At 37.8% G+C, this 12950-nt stretch overlaps 1 protein-coding gene across 1 annotated transcript in view; it reads left to right on the forward strand.

Moving 5' to 3' along the window:
- KLHL1 (kelch like family member 1) overlaps positions 1-12950 on the forward strand; it is a gene marked incomplete at its 5' end in the record, with an annotated part of 247599 nt that overhangs the window by 226803 nt on the left and 7846 nt on the right. Inside the window, one exon of the mRNA XM_081083892.1 lies at positions 12551-12722. Coding sequence (XP_080940018.1) covers positions 12551-12722 — 172 coding nt within the window. The remainder of the gene's footprint in view (positions 1-12550; positions 12723-12950) is intronic.

Genomic DNA, 12950 nt, shown 5'->3' on the forward strand with positions numbered 1-12950 from the left:
ACCCCCATGTGGACACGAGATGGCTGCCACAAGATGGCCAGCAGGGGAGGGAAGTTGTGGGTGATCAGGCTGGCGGGGAAGGGCAGTTGGGGGCAATCAGGCTGGCAGGGGAGGGCAGGTTGGGGGGAACCAGGTCTTCAGGGGAAGGCAGTTGGGAGCAACCGGGCCTGCAAGAGAGCAGTTAGGCATCTATCAGGCTGGCAGGGAAGTTGTTAGGGGTGATCAGGCTGGCAGGCAGAAGCAGACGTGGTTAGGGGCAATCAGGCAGGCAGGCAGGCGAGCAGTGGGGAGGGGTCCCAGATTGGAGAAAGTGCAAGCTGGGTTGAGGGACACCCCCTCCAAAGTGCATGAATTTCTTGCACCGGGCCTCTAGTGTTATAATAAAAAATATTTGATTTACATGAATTTTTTCATTAAACTAGGTTCTATGTGCTGATAATGATCAAGATTAGCTTGTCTATGCCCATGTTCCTATAGTTGGCACAATCTTTAGCACAGAGTAATCATTCAACAAAGAATTTATCGAATCATTCAGACAGTAAGAACAGTCCTCCAATTACAAGGAAAAGCATCTTAAGGTATACTGCAAATAAGTGCTTACATAGATTACTAGATAGATAAGTAGATAGATCGATAGGGATATATATATATATATATATATATATATATATATATATAATCATTGATTGATAAATAAATAGATAATAGATAAAGTGAAGGTTGGATAGATGGAAGAATGGAGGATGGATAGATGCTTGGATGTTTGGATGGACTGATGGAAAGACATATAGTTAAATATATTTTTCTTTTTTATTTCTTTATTTGGGTGTAAATATCCATTTCCACCACCAATGGCTGCATATTAATGATTTACATATAGTTGAGGCATATATTCCATAGCCAAAACCTTTTGAAGGGGCCTAAATTATTAAGCAACTTTTTGTATATTAGTTGAAAATTATATTACTATATCATTTAAACATTAATAAAATCTAAGTATGAATTTTTATATATTACTTGCAATAAATATAAAACTTTTATTCAAACTCTATTAAAATCTACTCCGGTCATATCAGAAAATGTCATCTAAAATAACAGCATTTAATATACAGGGTGTCCCCAAAAATGTATATACATCTATATATATAAAAGCCTAAGCAACTGTTCAACCATCTGACTGTCCGACAGGTAGCTATGACATGTAATGACCACCAGAGTACAGATGCTCCTACAGGTAGCTATGACATGCACTGACCACCCTGGGGAAGACACTTAACGCAGGAGCTGCCAAGCTGTGTTGATTGGCAGCTGCAGTTCTTGGGTGATGCACTTGGAACCAGAGAGGAGGGAGCCTGATTCCAGGGTGTGTCACCCAAGAACCACCCTCTCGCAATCCGGGACCCATCAGGGGATGTCAGAGAGCTGGTTTCAGCCCAATTGCCATAGGCCAGGCCGAGGGACCCCACCAGTGCACTGGGTCTCTAGTTCTTTGAATAATTATAAAGACAGTGTTTATTTAAAATACATTCTATTTTCATTTAATAGCTATCAGCTGTTAAAGTGTTTATACATTTTTGGGTGACACCCTATATTATTGTCAAGACATTGAACAGCATTTTATCACCTTTATATCTTTGTTAAAAATGAAACAACTTAAAAATTTCTCTCAGGCATGCAAGGATAAATACATTATTCATTTAATTAAATAATTATTTTAAAAATTACCATAACGTTAATATATAAGTTAAGAATTGAATTTTGGATTATTTCATTTCTTTTAATTTCTCATTTTATGTTTTTAGTTCAAACATAATTTAAGAATTTTATCATATCTAAGAAATGAAGAGAGGTAATATAGGAGGGATTTACTTTCTATTTAAATTATGGATTCTTATCAACTTTTAAAGTTTTTATATTTTTAACTTAGGCAGTGGTTGTGGCAGATGACTTGAAAAATCAGGATAAAGATGATAAAATAAAGCAATTTCATCAGCAACTTTGCCACATTTATTTATTTACATAAACTGATGTCTATATTTGATTCTTTTGCTGATTTAAAATATGCCTTCTAGTGAAGGTTAAATTTTAGCCAAATTGCAGTCTGTTACTTTGTCTCTTTCCAATTGTACCTTTAGGCTCTATGTCCCAGGAGGATAGCATATAAGAAATGCTTAAACATATTAACTGAAAAAATCAATGGATGGATTAATGTGCATTGTTCGATGAATTGGGCCTTCTGATTTTAAATCCTACCAGGAATTATGGCATTTATTTTTTTTTATTTCTATAGTTTGGACTAACAATACAAGAAAATCATTTTGTCTATTTATTTTATAAATTAGAGGGCTGGTGCATGAAATTCGTGCATGGGGGGGGGGGGCAGGGGAGGATGTCCCTAAGCCCAGCCTGCACCCTCTCCAATCTAGGACCCCCTGAGGAATGTCTGACGGGCAGTCAGACATCCCTTTCATAATCCAGGACTGCTGGCTCCCAACCGCTCACCTGCCTGCCAGCCTGATCACCCCCTAACGACTCCCCTGCCAGCCCGATTGCCCCTAACTGCTTTCCCCTCCCAGCCTGCCCCCCCCCCTAACTGCCCTCCCCTGCAGTCCTGGTTCCCCCCAACTGACCTCCCCTGCTGGCCTGGTTCCCCCAACTGCCCTCCCCTGCAGGCTTGGTTCCCCCCAACTGCACACTCCTGCAGGCCTGGTCACCCCCAAACGCCCTTCTCTGCTGGCCCGGTCACCCCTAACTGCCCTCCCCTGCAGGCCTGGTCCTCCCCAACTACTGTCCCTTGCAGGCCTGGTCCCTCCCAACTGCCCTCCTCTGCTGGCCTAATTGCCCACAACTGTCCTACCCTGCTGGCCATCTTGTGTCCACATGGGGGCGGCCATCTTATGTGTTGCAGTGATGGTCAATTTGCATATTGCCTCTTTATTATATAGGTAATCCTGTACAAATATAGGATTTTAGATATAGATATTATAGCCAAATGTATATCATATATTTCACAAATGTTTTCCAATATTGGCTTTATATTCAGATATTTTATGTTTCTTTTAAGGTAAATATATATTTCTTCATGAAATTGTTTATTGTTGTTTGGATGATACATTTCTATCAAATAATTCCAAAATCTTAGTGACTTAAAATAGCCATCTATTTTTCTCTCATGATTCTGTGTTGATTGGGTTCAGTTAGTCTATTCTCCTCGAGATGATGTTGCCTGATTCTGCAGTGATCTGGGGCTCCACAAGGCTGGAATATTCAAAATGGTTCTCTCAGTGAGCTGGCCATTAGGGCTATCTGTCATCTGAGAGCTTAGCCAATGGTTTCAGAGCACTGTGGTTCTCTTTTCCTGCACTCTCCTTATGGCTTGGACATCCCACCAAGTGGTGGCTGAGGTTCCAAGGTAAAGGAGTTCAAGAGGAGGGATCTCAAAGAGGACAGGTGTTCAACGCAATGATTCATCAGCCTCTGCTTCCATCGCACTTGATAAAATTGCATTGGCCCATGCCAGTGACCTTTAGGGTGGAGTGAAGCTCCTCAAAGACATGACACGAAGAGGCCTGCTTCATTATGAAGGAGCCCTCAAAGTAACAACTTACAATTGTGTTTATATTTCAAAAGTAATTTTTCATCCTGAAATCAGATAAATATTCATGCATATTTGTCAATCACTTGGCAAATAATATAAAATGCTCATCTCCTTTAACTGTTCTTTAGTGAGCAGACACAGAGGTCACGTAACCTGAATCCACTCTCAGCCTTGGCTACGCCAGTCGCACGGGTCTGATTTGCCACCATCCCACTTTGTCAGGTGGCACTGCCATTGTAGGCCCCTTGGTGGGTGAACATAGGAGCACAGAAAGACACTACGGTCTACTGACTACCACGCAGAGTGAGGAGTCTCTAAGACCACTCCAGCTAGGCCCAGAGAAGCGGAAGAGCCATGCAGACCTGCCGTGGTGCAAAAGTGGAGTTATTTAGAAAATGATAGACTTCCTTGCATTTATGTTTTGTCAAGCCAACTCTCTTCTAAGATAATTCTAATAATTTTTTTAGGGTAGATAATCCTATGTTTGAAATGGAAATAATTTTCTCTCCACATTTTAGTTTATTGCATATAGGTTTTTTGGGAAAAAAAAACTAAGTAATTGTAGTTCGTGTAATATATTTACCAAAATTTACAATTTCTGGCCATAAAATAAACCTCAATAAATTTCAAAAGCTTGAAGTTTCACAGAGCATGTTCTCTGATCACAGGGGAATTGACCTAGAAATAAATAACAAAGACTTCTTTTTTTTTTTTTTTTCAAATGCTCAACAATTTGAAATTAGGCAATACCCTTGAAAATAGTATGTGGCTCCAACTAGAAAATATTTTTAATTGTGTAGTAATGAAGATATGATATATCAAATTCTGTGGAATGTAGCTAAAAATTCTTACAAACAAATATATAGATTTAAGTTCATTTATTTAACAAATTAAAAATCTAAAAGCAAAAATTTTAGCTTCAATCTCAAGAAATTATAATTACACTAAAAATAAAACAAATACAAGAGTGAAATAATAATAACATATCAATGAAATAGAAAAAAAAAATGCAATAGAGAGGATTTAAAAGAAGCCTGAGTTGTTTATTATGAATATTTGCAATAAAATTTATAAGCTACTCACAAGGTTATAAAAAAAAAGATAAAAAGTAACTATAAAGAAATAAAAAAGCAAACTTCACTGTATATTATGCAGACTATATAAAGAGAGAATTTATATATTTTTATACCAGTATTTGAATTGTTAGCTGAAATGAACAAATTTATAGAAAAATATAATTTTATAAATATTATATAAGAAGAAACAATAGAAAAAATAATGATGACAAAACTTTCTCATGAGAATAGATGCAAACATACAAAAGAAAAATTAGCAAATCAAACCTAGATAGAAATAAAAAGAAATATATCTCAAATTTGAGTTTATTCCACAAATACAAAATTAATTTAAAATAGAAAAGTTAATCAGCATAACTCAATATAGTAATAAACATATGAATAAGTACAAAAGTAATGATAAAATGAAATATCCATTGCCGGGCCATCATAGCTCAGTGGTTGAGTGTTGATCAATGAACCAGGAGGTCACAGTTCTATTCTAGGTCAGGGTGGGTGTACAGGAGGCCAGGAGGAAGTCAATAAATGATTCTATTTTATCACTGACAGAGTTTCTATCCCTCTCTTTTCCTGTCTGAAATCAATAAGAATATATTAAAAAACTAAATACCTATTATAATAAAAACTCTCACCAAATTTGGAAGTAAAATTAATACAAAAATTGATAGTCAAGTTGATAGTCAAACATTGAAATACTAGATGCCTGGTGCATGAAATTTGTGCATGGGTAAGGTCCCTAGGCTAGGCCGGCAATCAGGGCCAATCAGGGACTCCCTTCCCCAAGTGCCAGCTGCCAGCTGGGGCATTCCTTCATTCCGCATCACCCCCTGGTGGTCAGTGCATGTCATAGTGAGCAATTGAACTCCTGGTCTCCTGGTTGAACTCCCAAGGGCACATTTTGCACATTAAGCTTATATATATACTAGAGGCCCGGTGCACAAAAATTTGTGCAGTCGGGGGGGGGGGGAGGAAGAGGGGGCCACTCAGGCCGGCCTGTGCCCTCTCGCAGTCTGGGACCCCTCGGAAGATAACGACCTGCTGGCTTAGGCCTGCTCCCGGGTGGCAGAGGGCAGGCCCAATCCCTAGTTGCAGCCCCTGGTCGGGCTCAGAGCAGGGTCAATTGGGGAGTTGGGGTGCCGCCCCCTGTCGTGCACAGAGCAGGGCGGATTGGGAGGTTGTGATGCCACCCTCAGTCATGCTCAGGGTAGGGCCGATTGGGGGGTTGGGGCACCGCACCCTGTCACACTCAAGGCAGGGTCAATGGGGAGGTTGTGGTGCCACCCCCTGTCACGCACAGAGCAGGGCCCATCAGGGGGGTTGGGGAGCTCCCTCCTGTCACGCACAGAGCAGGGCCCATCAGGGGGGTTGGGGAGCTCCCTCCTGTCACGCACAGAGCAGGGCCCATCAGGGGGTTGAGGAGCTCACCCCTGTCACTCACAGAGTAGGGCCAATAGGGGAGTTGGGGCACCGCCCCCTGTCACACACAGAGCAGGGCGGATCAGGGGGTTGGGGCACCGCCCTCTCTCACCCACAGAGCAGGGCCGAACAGGGGGTTGGGGCGCCGCAACTCTCACACTCAGGACAGGGCCGATGGGGAGGTTATGGCTCTACCCGGTCACAGACAGAGCAGGGCTTGTGGGGCGTGGGAGGGGGTTGGGGCGCCGCACCCTGTCACACACAGAGCCGCAGGGCTATCAGGGGGTTGGGGAGTTCACCCCTATCAGGCACAGAGCAGGGCAGATAGGGAGGTTGTGGCCCCGCCTCCTGTCACACACAGAGCCGCAGGGCAATCAGGGGATTTGGGCACTGCCCCCTGTCACGCTGATCCCGGTGCTGGGAGGCATATTACCTTTTTACTATATAGGATAGAGGCCTGGTGCATGGTTGGGGCCTGGCTGGTTTGCCCTGAAGGGTGTCCTGGATCAGGGTGGGGGTCCCCACTGGGGTGCCTGGCCAGCCTGGATGAGGGGATGATGGCTGTTTGCAGCTGGTCACACATCCTTCAGGGTGGGGGTCCCCACTGTGGTGCCTGGCCAGTCTGGGTGAGGGACTGAGAGCTGTTTTCAGGCTGGCGGGTGACTGAAGCTCCCAACTGCTCCTTTTTTTCTTTTTTCTTTTTTTTATTCTGGTCCAGCTTTAGCTCTGGCTCCAGCTCTGAGGCCTCTGCTGCTGAAAGCAGGTATCTGGTTTGTTTGGGTTCTATAATCGAGACACTGTATCAACTCCAGCTCTGAGATCCCGGCTAGCTGAAAGCAGGTTTCTGGGGTTTTGTTTAGCTTCTATATTAGTTACAATGTTTCAAACTGCAAGCTCAGAGGCCGGCAAGGCAGGCGGGGAACGTTGGAGTCTTCTGTCACTGCATCAAGCAAGCCTCATGTTAGCTTCCAGCTGCCTGGCTGCCGGCCGCCATCTTGGCTGGCAGTTAATTTGCATATCGCCCTGATTAGCCAATGGGAAGTGTAGCGATTGTACGCTAATTACCATGTTTCTCTTTTATTAGATAGGATTTTTTTTCTTTTTGAAGTTTTTATTAGATTGAGAACAAAGTTCCTGTCAATACAATTGTTCTTCAACAGTTTAATAGAGTAATTAACTATTGGTAAGGCAATAAAGGGAAAGAAAATAAGACTTGTAAAGCAATGAACAAAACTGTCACTATTCAAGCTAACATGATAAATATCTAATGATAATCTAAACAAAATCTAAGCAGAAACTATTTGAGTTAATGAGTGAATTAATAAGGTTGCCATATACTCAGTCAATACATAAAATTAAGTGTATTTCTATATGTAAGCAATAAATAACAAAATTAATGTATAAAATTACCATTGAATAAGTTTAAAATATCTTGCAATAAATACTAAAGAGAAAATAAAACATTATTGAGAAAAGCTTAAAAAGTTTTAAATAAATGGAAGGGAATGCCATTCTTATGGATTAGAAGATTGAAAATTATAAGAAGGTGAATTCTGCTCTAAACTGACTGTAGGTATAATGCAGTCCTTATTAAATTATAAACACTGTGGATTGTGATTGTGGGAATATACATGGAAAATGTGATCCTATGATTTAAATAAAAATAAAGAGTCCTAAATCCCAAGAAAACCTTAAAGAAGAAATAGATATTAAGAATAATTATAAAGTCACTTTGATAATCTCATGATACCTATTATGATGTCAGTTTACAGGAAAAATAAATTATTTTATTTTCACTCATAATTCACAAATAATTTATTAAAATCAATTCAAATATAGATTGCATAATTATTTTACTAGAAATCTAAAGACTGCTCTTTTGGTTGTTTTATTTTTCTTTTACTTTTTCTTTGCTTTCTTACTTGTTTTTGTCTAATAGGAAAACCTACCTGGCTACAAGCCATTTCTGTGTTGTTAATTTGCTTTCTAGCTGAACATTAGCTGTGTAAATTTAGGAAAATGGATATTTTCAATTTTATTTGCTATCAAAATAATGCTTTTATATTTAAAACAATTTCCCTTTAAATATTTTAAGATTGATTCTTATCCTTAAACTTTAGAAATGACCATGTTTGAAAATGAAAGGAACCTGAAAAACTTCAATAGTGATTTTCAATGAGAAACTAGCTTTTGTTCTCTAACTGCTGCATGCCTTCAGCAAGTGTTCAGTTTGCAGCCAATTTTAGCCACAGTGTATATATACAATGCTTCTCTTGCTTGAGGGCTAGAAACTTTAATAGAGTTCCTGATGCAGAGCTCATACTCTGACCATGAGGGCCAAGATGAAGCATAGGAAAGGAAGAGAGCCTAAATATAAAAGGCAGCCCCTGCCTTTCCCTTTTTCTTTTTGATGAACAGGAAACCAGAGACCTACTTCCCTAAATGCTTAGAACTAAATCTTGTCAAAAACCAGAAATGACAGTGACAGAGTTCACTATTAGTAATTATTTGAAAAATGCTTATATATCTGTGAATCCTTCCCTCAGCTAAAACAAACAAATATTTTTTTCATTTTTGGGGTAGCAATCTTGTATTTCTCCAGGCTGAGAGGTGAATTTATAAAACTTTGAATACAGGAAAATCAATTTAAAGTTATTAATGTGAAAAAAAGTATAATTATTAGCAGATAATTTTGAATTTATGGGATTACTTTTTAAATATCAGGGAAAGAGCATTTGTTTGGGAGAAGAGAAGGTTGTACTTGGTTTTTGTTTTGTTTTGGTTTGTTTTTTCTAAAAATATATAAATTTAAATATAATCAACATTGTCAGTTATTAATTATAAAAGATTGTATTACACATGTAAAGTATATTACCTACCACTAATGAGAGGTACAACTAATTCAAAGATTTAGATTTTATAAAAGAATGCACTAGATTTTTAAAATTCTCTTCAGGAATGTTTGTAAAATATAAAAGAAATGATATCTATTTCTAAATGTAGGATATTATCTTTAAAGTGTATAGAACACCCTAGTGTGTTCTTACTTTATCCTGGAATATGAGTATTTGAGAATTGTTTTGATATTTGAATTTCACTTGGAGATTCATAAGCTTTCAGAAATTCATTTATTATTGCTTAGTGTATTACTGTTAGCTGTTTTCTCAGTTCTTCTGCTTTTTTGCAAAGTGATAAATGAAGTCTGCTTTGTAGACAAGCTGCTGGAAAGAATTCTATAGTGCTGAATAAAAATTAATTGAGGACTAAAATATGACTTCAGAAAAAGCAGTTTAAGTGAATTGATTGTGACAAAAACCAGGTTGGATTCTATTGAAGAATGAATAAAATAAAAGAATGTTCACTGTTCACTGAAATTAAAGTATATTATACATTCTTCCTTTTAAAGTTATATCTACAATAATTTCCTGACAAACAAAAAGTAAACAATACAATATATTCCCCTATACTCATTACCCAGTTTTAACAACCACCACCAATCTGTCATTTATGTTTCATTCATTCACCTTCGCTGTCCTTTCCTTTTTCATTTGCGTTATTTTAAGTAAATTATTCAAGCTGTCATTTTTGCTGAATATATTTCTGATTTCACCCCAGAAACAAGTGAATAAAATAATCAGAACTTTATATTTGAACATAATCACAATGTCATTATCACAACTAATAGAAACTTCAATAATGTCTTATTAAGCTCTGATGCCCAAAATTAAAATTTCCGAAATGTCTCAAACATCTTTTAATAGTTGGTCTGTTTAAATTGAGATCCAAATAAGGTCCACTCATTTTGTTATGTTTTTAAGTCACATTTAATTTATTCACAGTTACTTCTTATTTATTTATTATTACTGTTGTTTTTTTAATTGAAAAACTCAGTTATCCTGTGCATATTCTACTTTATAGATTGTACTATTTAACTCCTTGTGGTGTCTTTTCTTCTCTATCTACTTATTTTTGGTCCTCATTAAAAATATATTTACACATGTCAAAATATCCATGTTATAAATTTAAATATTGTAAAGAAGATTATGATGGCATAGATTGTGTCTGTGTTTGTGTGTCTATATGTGTCTGTGTCTCTTTGTGATGGTTGCATTTATTAATTGCTGCATGTAAAATTGCATTTTTATTTGCTAGATAGCCTGTGCTTTAAGGTGGTCCTGGTTTTGCAAGCATTCAACTAGTCTCTCATTTTATAGGCTGTCCCAACTTCTTCAACCAAGGAGTGTAATTGCATGTAATATCTTGAGTAACATGAATATTCTCTATAAAATATAAATTACAGATCCTTGGGGTCCTTCCAATCATTTGTTATAACAACCTTTTTTATTTCTAATAAACTATAGGGGAGTTTTTTTGGCTTGTTTTTTGTGTTTGTTTCTTTGTTTTAAAAGTTTGTGGGTTGAAAGTTTCAATTAGTGAAAAACAAGATTGAAGCAGAAAGACAGAATATATTTGCTGTGTTTGTAAACAAAAAACAACAACAACAAAAAATTTTATTCAGTCCCCACCCCTTATCTTATTGATGACACTGTTAAGGTTTAAGGCTTGCTCAGTGACATGGGCTGTGAAAGAATTCACAACTAAGAGAAAAGATGCAGAGACGAAATTTATTTTCTTTTTCAAGGGAGTAAAGAGCCAAGTATTGCTAGTCAATACAGGGCAGAGAAAAAAGGGAGTTTGCGTTGTTCAGTAGTTGCTAAGCAAAAAGGAAGGGCGGGGAATGGTGTTGAAGTTGAGCAGACACCAGAAGGGTTGTCTTGGAAAGTTACAGTTTTATTTCCCAGGAGACAGTCCAGCAGATATTCTAAGGAGGTGCCTTATCAGTATTTTTTCCAAACCTGTAAAACAAGCTTAGACCAAAAGTTATAAAGAGTTCAAAAGGGAAATCTGTTTGAAGGGGAGAGGGAAAGGAAGGAGAAGATGAGGAGGAGCAAATTATTCTGAAGCTGTTAAAACAGCAGGGAGGAGTTGGATGGAAGAAGGTAGCCTTGAGAGTAGCTTATTTTATCCTTTAGTTTTAACAGAGGAGTCAACAATCTTGTAGTTTAATTACCAGGTGCTTCTCATAAGTTGTGCAAGGCCACAGCAATGAAAAAGAAAGGCCTATTTGCTGTCCTTACAGATACTATTACAGATGTCACCATTTTCCCCCTACTTGCCCACCTCCACCCAGCTTCCGCCTCCCCACACCTTTGTATTTACTCTGCTGAGTTTTTACTTCTTAGTAGCTTTCTTGTTCCTGTATCTGAACCTATAGTGGCAAATTCAAGGCAAAGAGGTGGTTTAAGAATTCATTTTATTTTTGCTGAAATAAAGCTCATTAACTAAAGCATTCTTCAGATTTTTGTTACCCTAAAATATAAAATATCTGTATTTACTATATGGGAATCAAACTTTCTGAAAATCAGATTAATTTTGGTTTAAATTAAGCAATACTAATTTATATTCCCTATTTCATTCTTTTGATTTACCAATGTCCCCCCTTATGGAAAATCCTGAGTTATGTCACTAAAATATAGTTCTGTTCATGCTGTAATTATTTTCCCAAGTTTCAAAGGCTCCGTATTTTCCAATTGAGAAAACACAAAACACCTTCTTACTCTGGGAATCAAACATCCATAAGTTGATCACAAAACACCTTGCCCTGGTTGGTGTGGCTCAGTTGGTTGAGCATCCTCTTGTGCACCCAAAGGTCACTGGTTAGATTCCTGGTCAGGGCACATGCCCAGGTTGTGGGCTGGATCTCTAGTAAGGGCTGTGCAGGGGGCAGCTGATCATGTTTCTTTCACATTGCTGTCTCTCCCTCTCTTTCTTTAATCCCCTTACCCCCTCTCTCAAATCAATAACAACGTATTTAAAAAAAAAAAAAAAAACACCACACAAAAAAAACACGCACCTTTTTTGGCACTCTACTCTTTCATACATTCTTAAACTTAGCCATACTGCACACCCACTTTCCTGGAAGCTGGTTATGCATTTTTATTAACACTTCAGTACTTTTACACAACTTTTTATATATAGCAAACTTAGGCTAGACTTTCAGACCTGATTTAATGGAGACTTTAATAGTGAAGTATTGCATACTTCTCTCAGACTTTTAACAATTACTTCTGTTTCTTTACCATAACACTTTGCTTATGCTGTGGCAAATAGTTATTTGCATATCTGACTTCCTCAAGAAAATAAACTTTTTTCATACTCATTTTGTTAGAAGACTGTGCAGCTATATAAATAAGAGTCTAGGTATAGGTTTTAAATACCTTAAAGTTTAGAGAGCCAGACATTGTGGATATTAGCTCTTGAACACCTGCTCAAAAAATTTAGCTTTTAGGAAAAAAACAAAATCACAATTTTGTGTTTCATGGCTTTCTTTTGTGTGGGCATCATCCATATAGTAAAAGTTGAATATGTTAGAATATGTCCTATTATCTTTACATTTTAGATATGACCCCAAAACAGACACATGGACCACAGTGGCTCCTTTGAGTATGCCCAGGGATGCTGTTGGAGTTTGTCTCCTTGGTGACAGATTATACGCTGTTGGTGGCTATGATGGGCAGACATACCTCAACACCATGGAATCCTATGATCCACAAACTAATGAGTGGACTCAGGTAAGGTTGTTGCCAGCATACTTTACTTCAAATATAAGAATGAATTTCATTTACTTTCTTTGGAGGAGAAGGATACATACAGTAATCTACCTACTCAAATTACTCTGAACCCAAAGTGATTGATTTAATCTATTGTGTTCATTTTGTAAAAGTTCATTAAATTACATGTTGTTGTGCACTTTTCTCTAATGTACTCTATACTTTAATAAAATTTATATTAAAAAGTGA

The sequence above is a fragment of the Myotis nattereri genome (genome assembly GCF_964212035.1).
Source record: "Myotis nattereri genome assembly, chromosome: 2".
Taxonomy (NCBI): domain Eukaryota; kingdom Metazoa; phylum Chordata; class Mammalia; order Chiroptera; family Vespertilionidae; genus Myotis; species Myotis nattereri.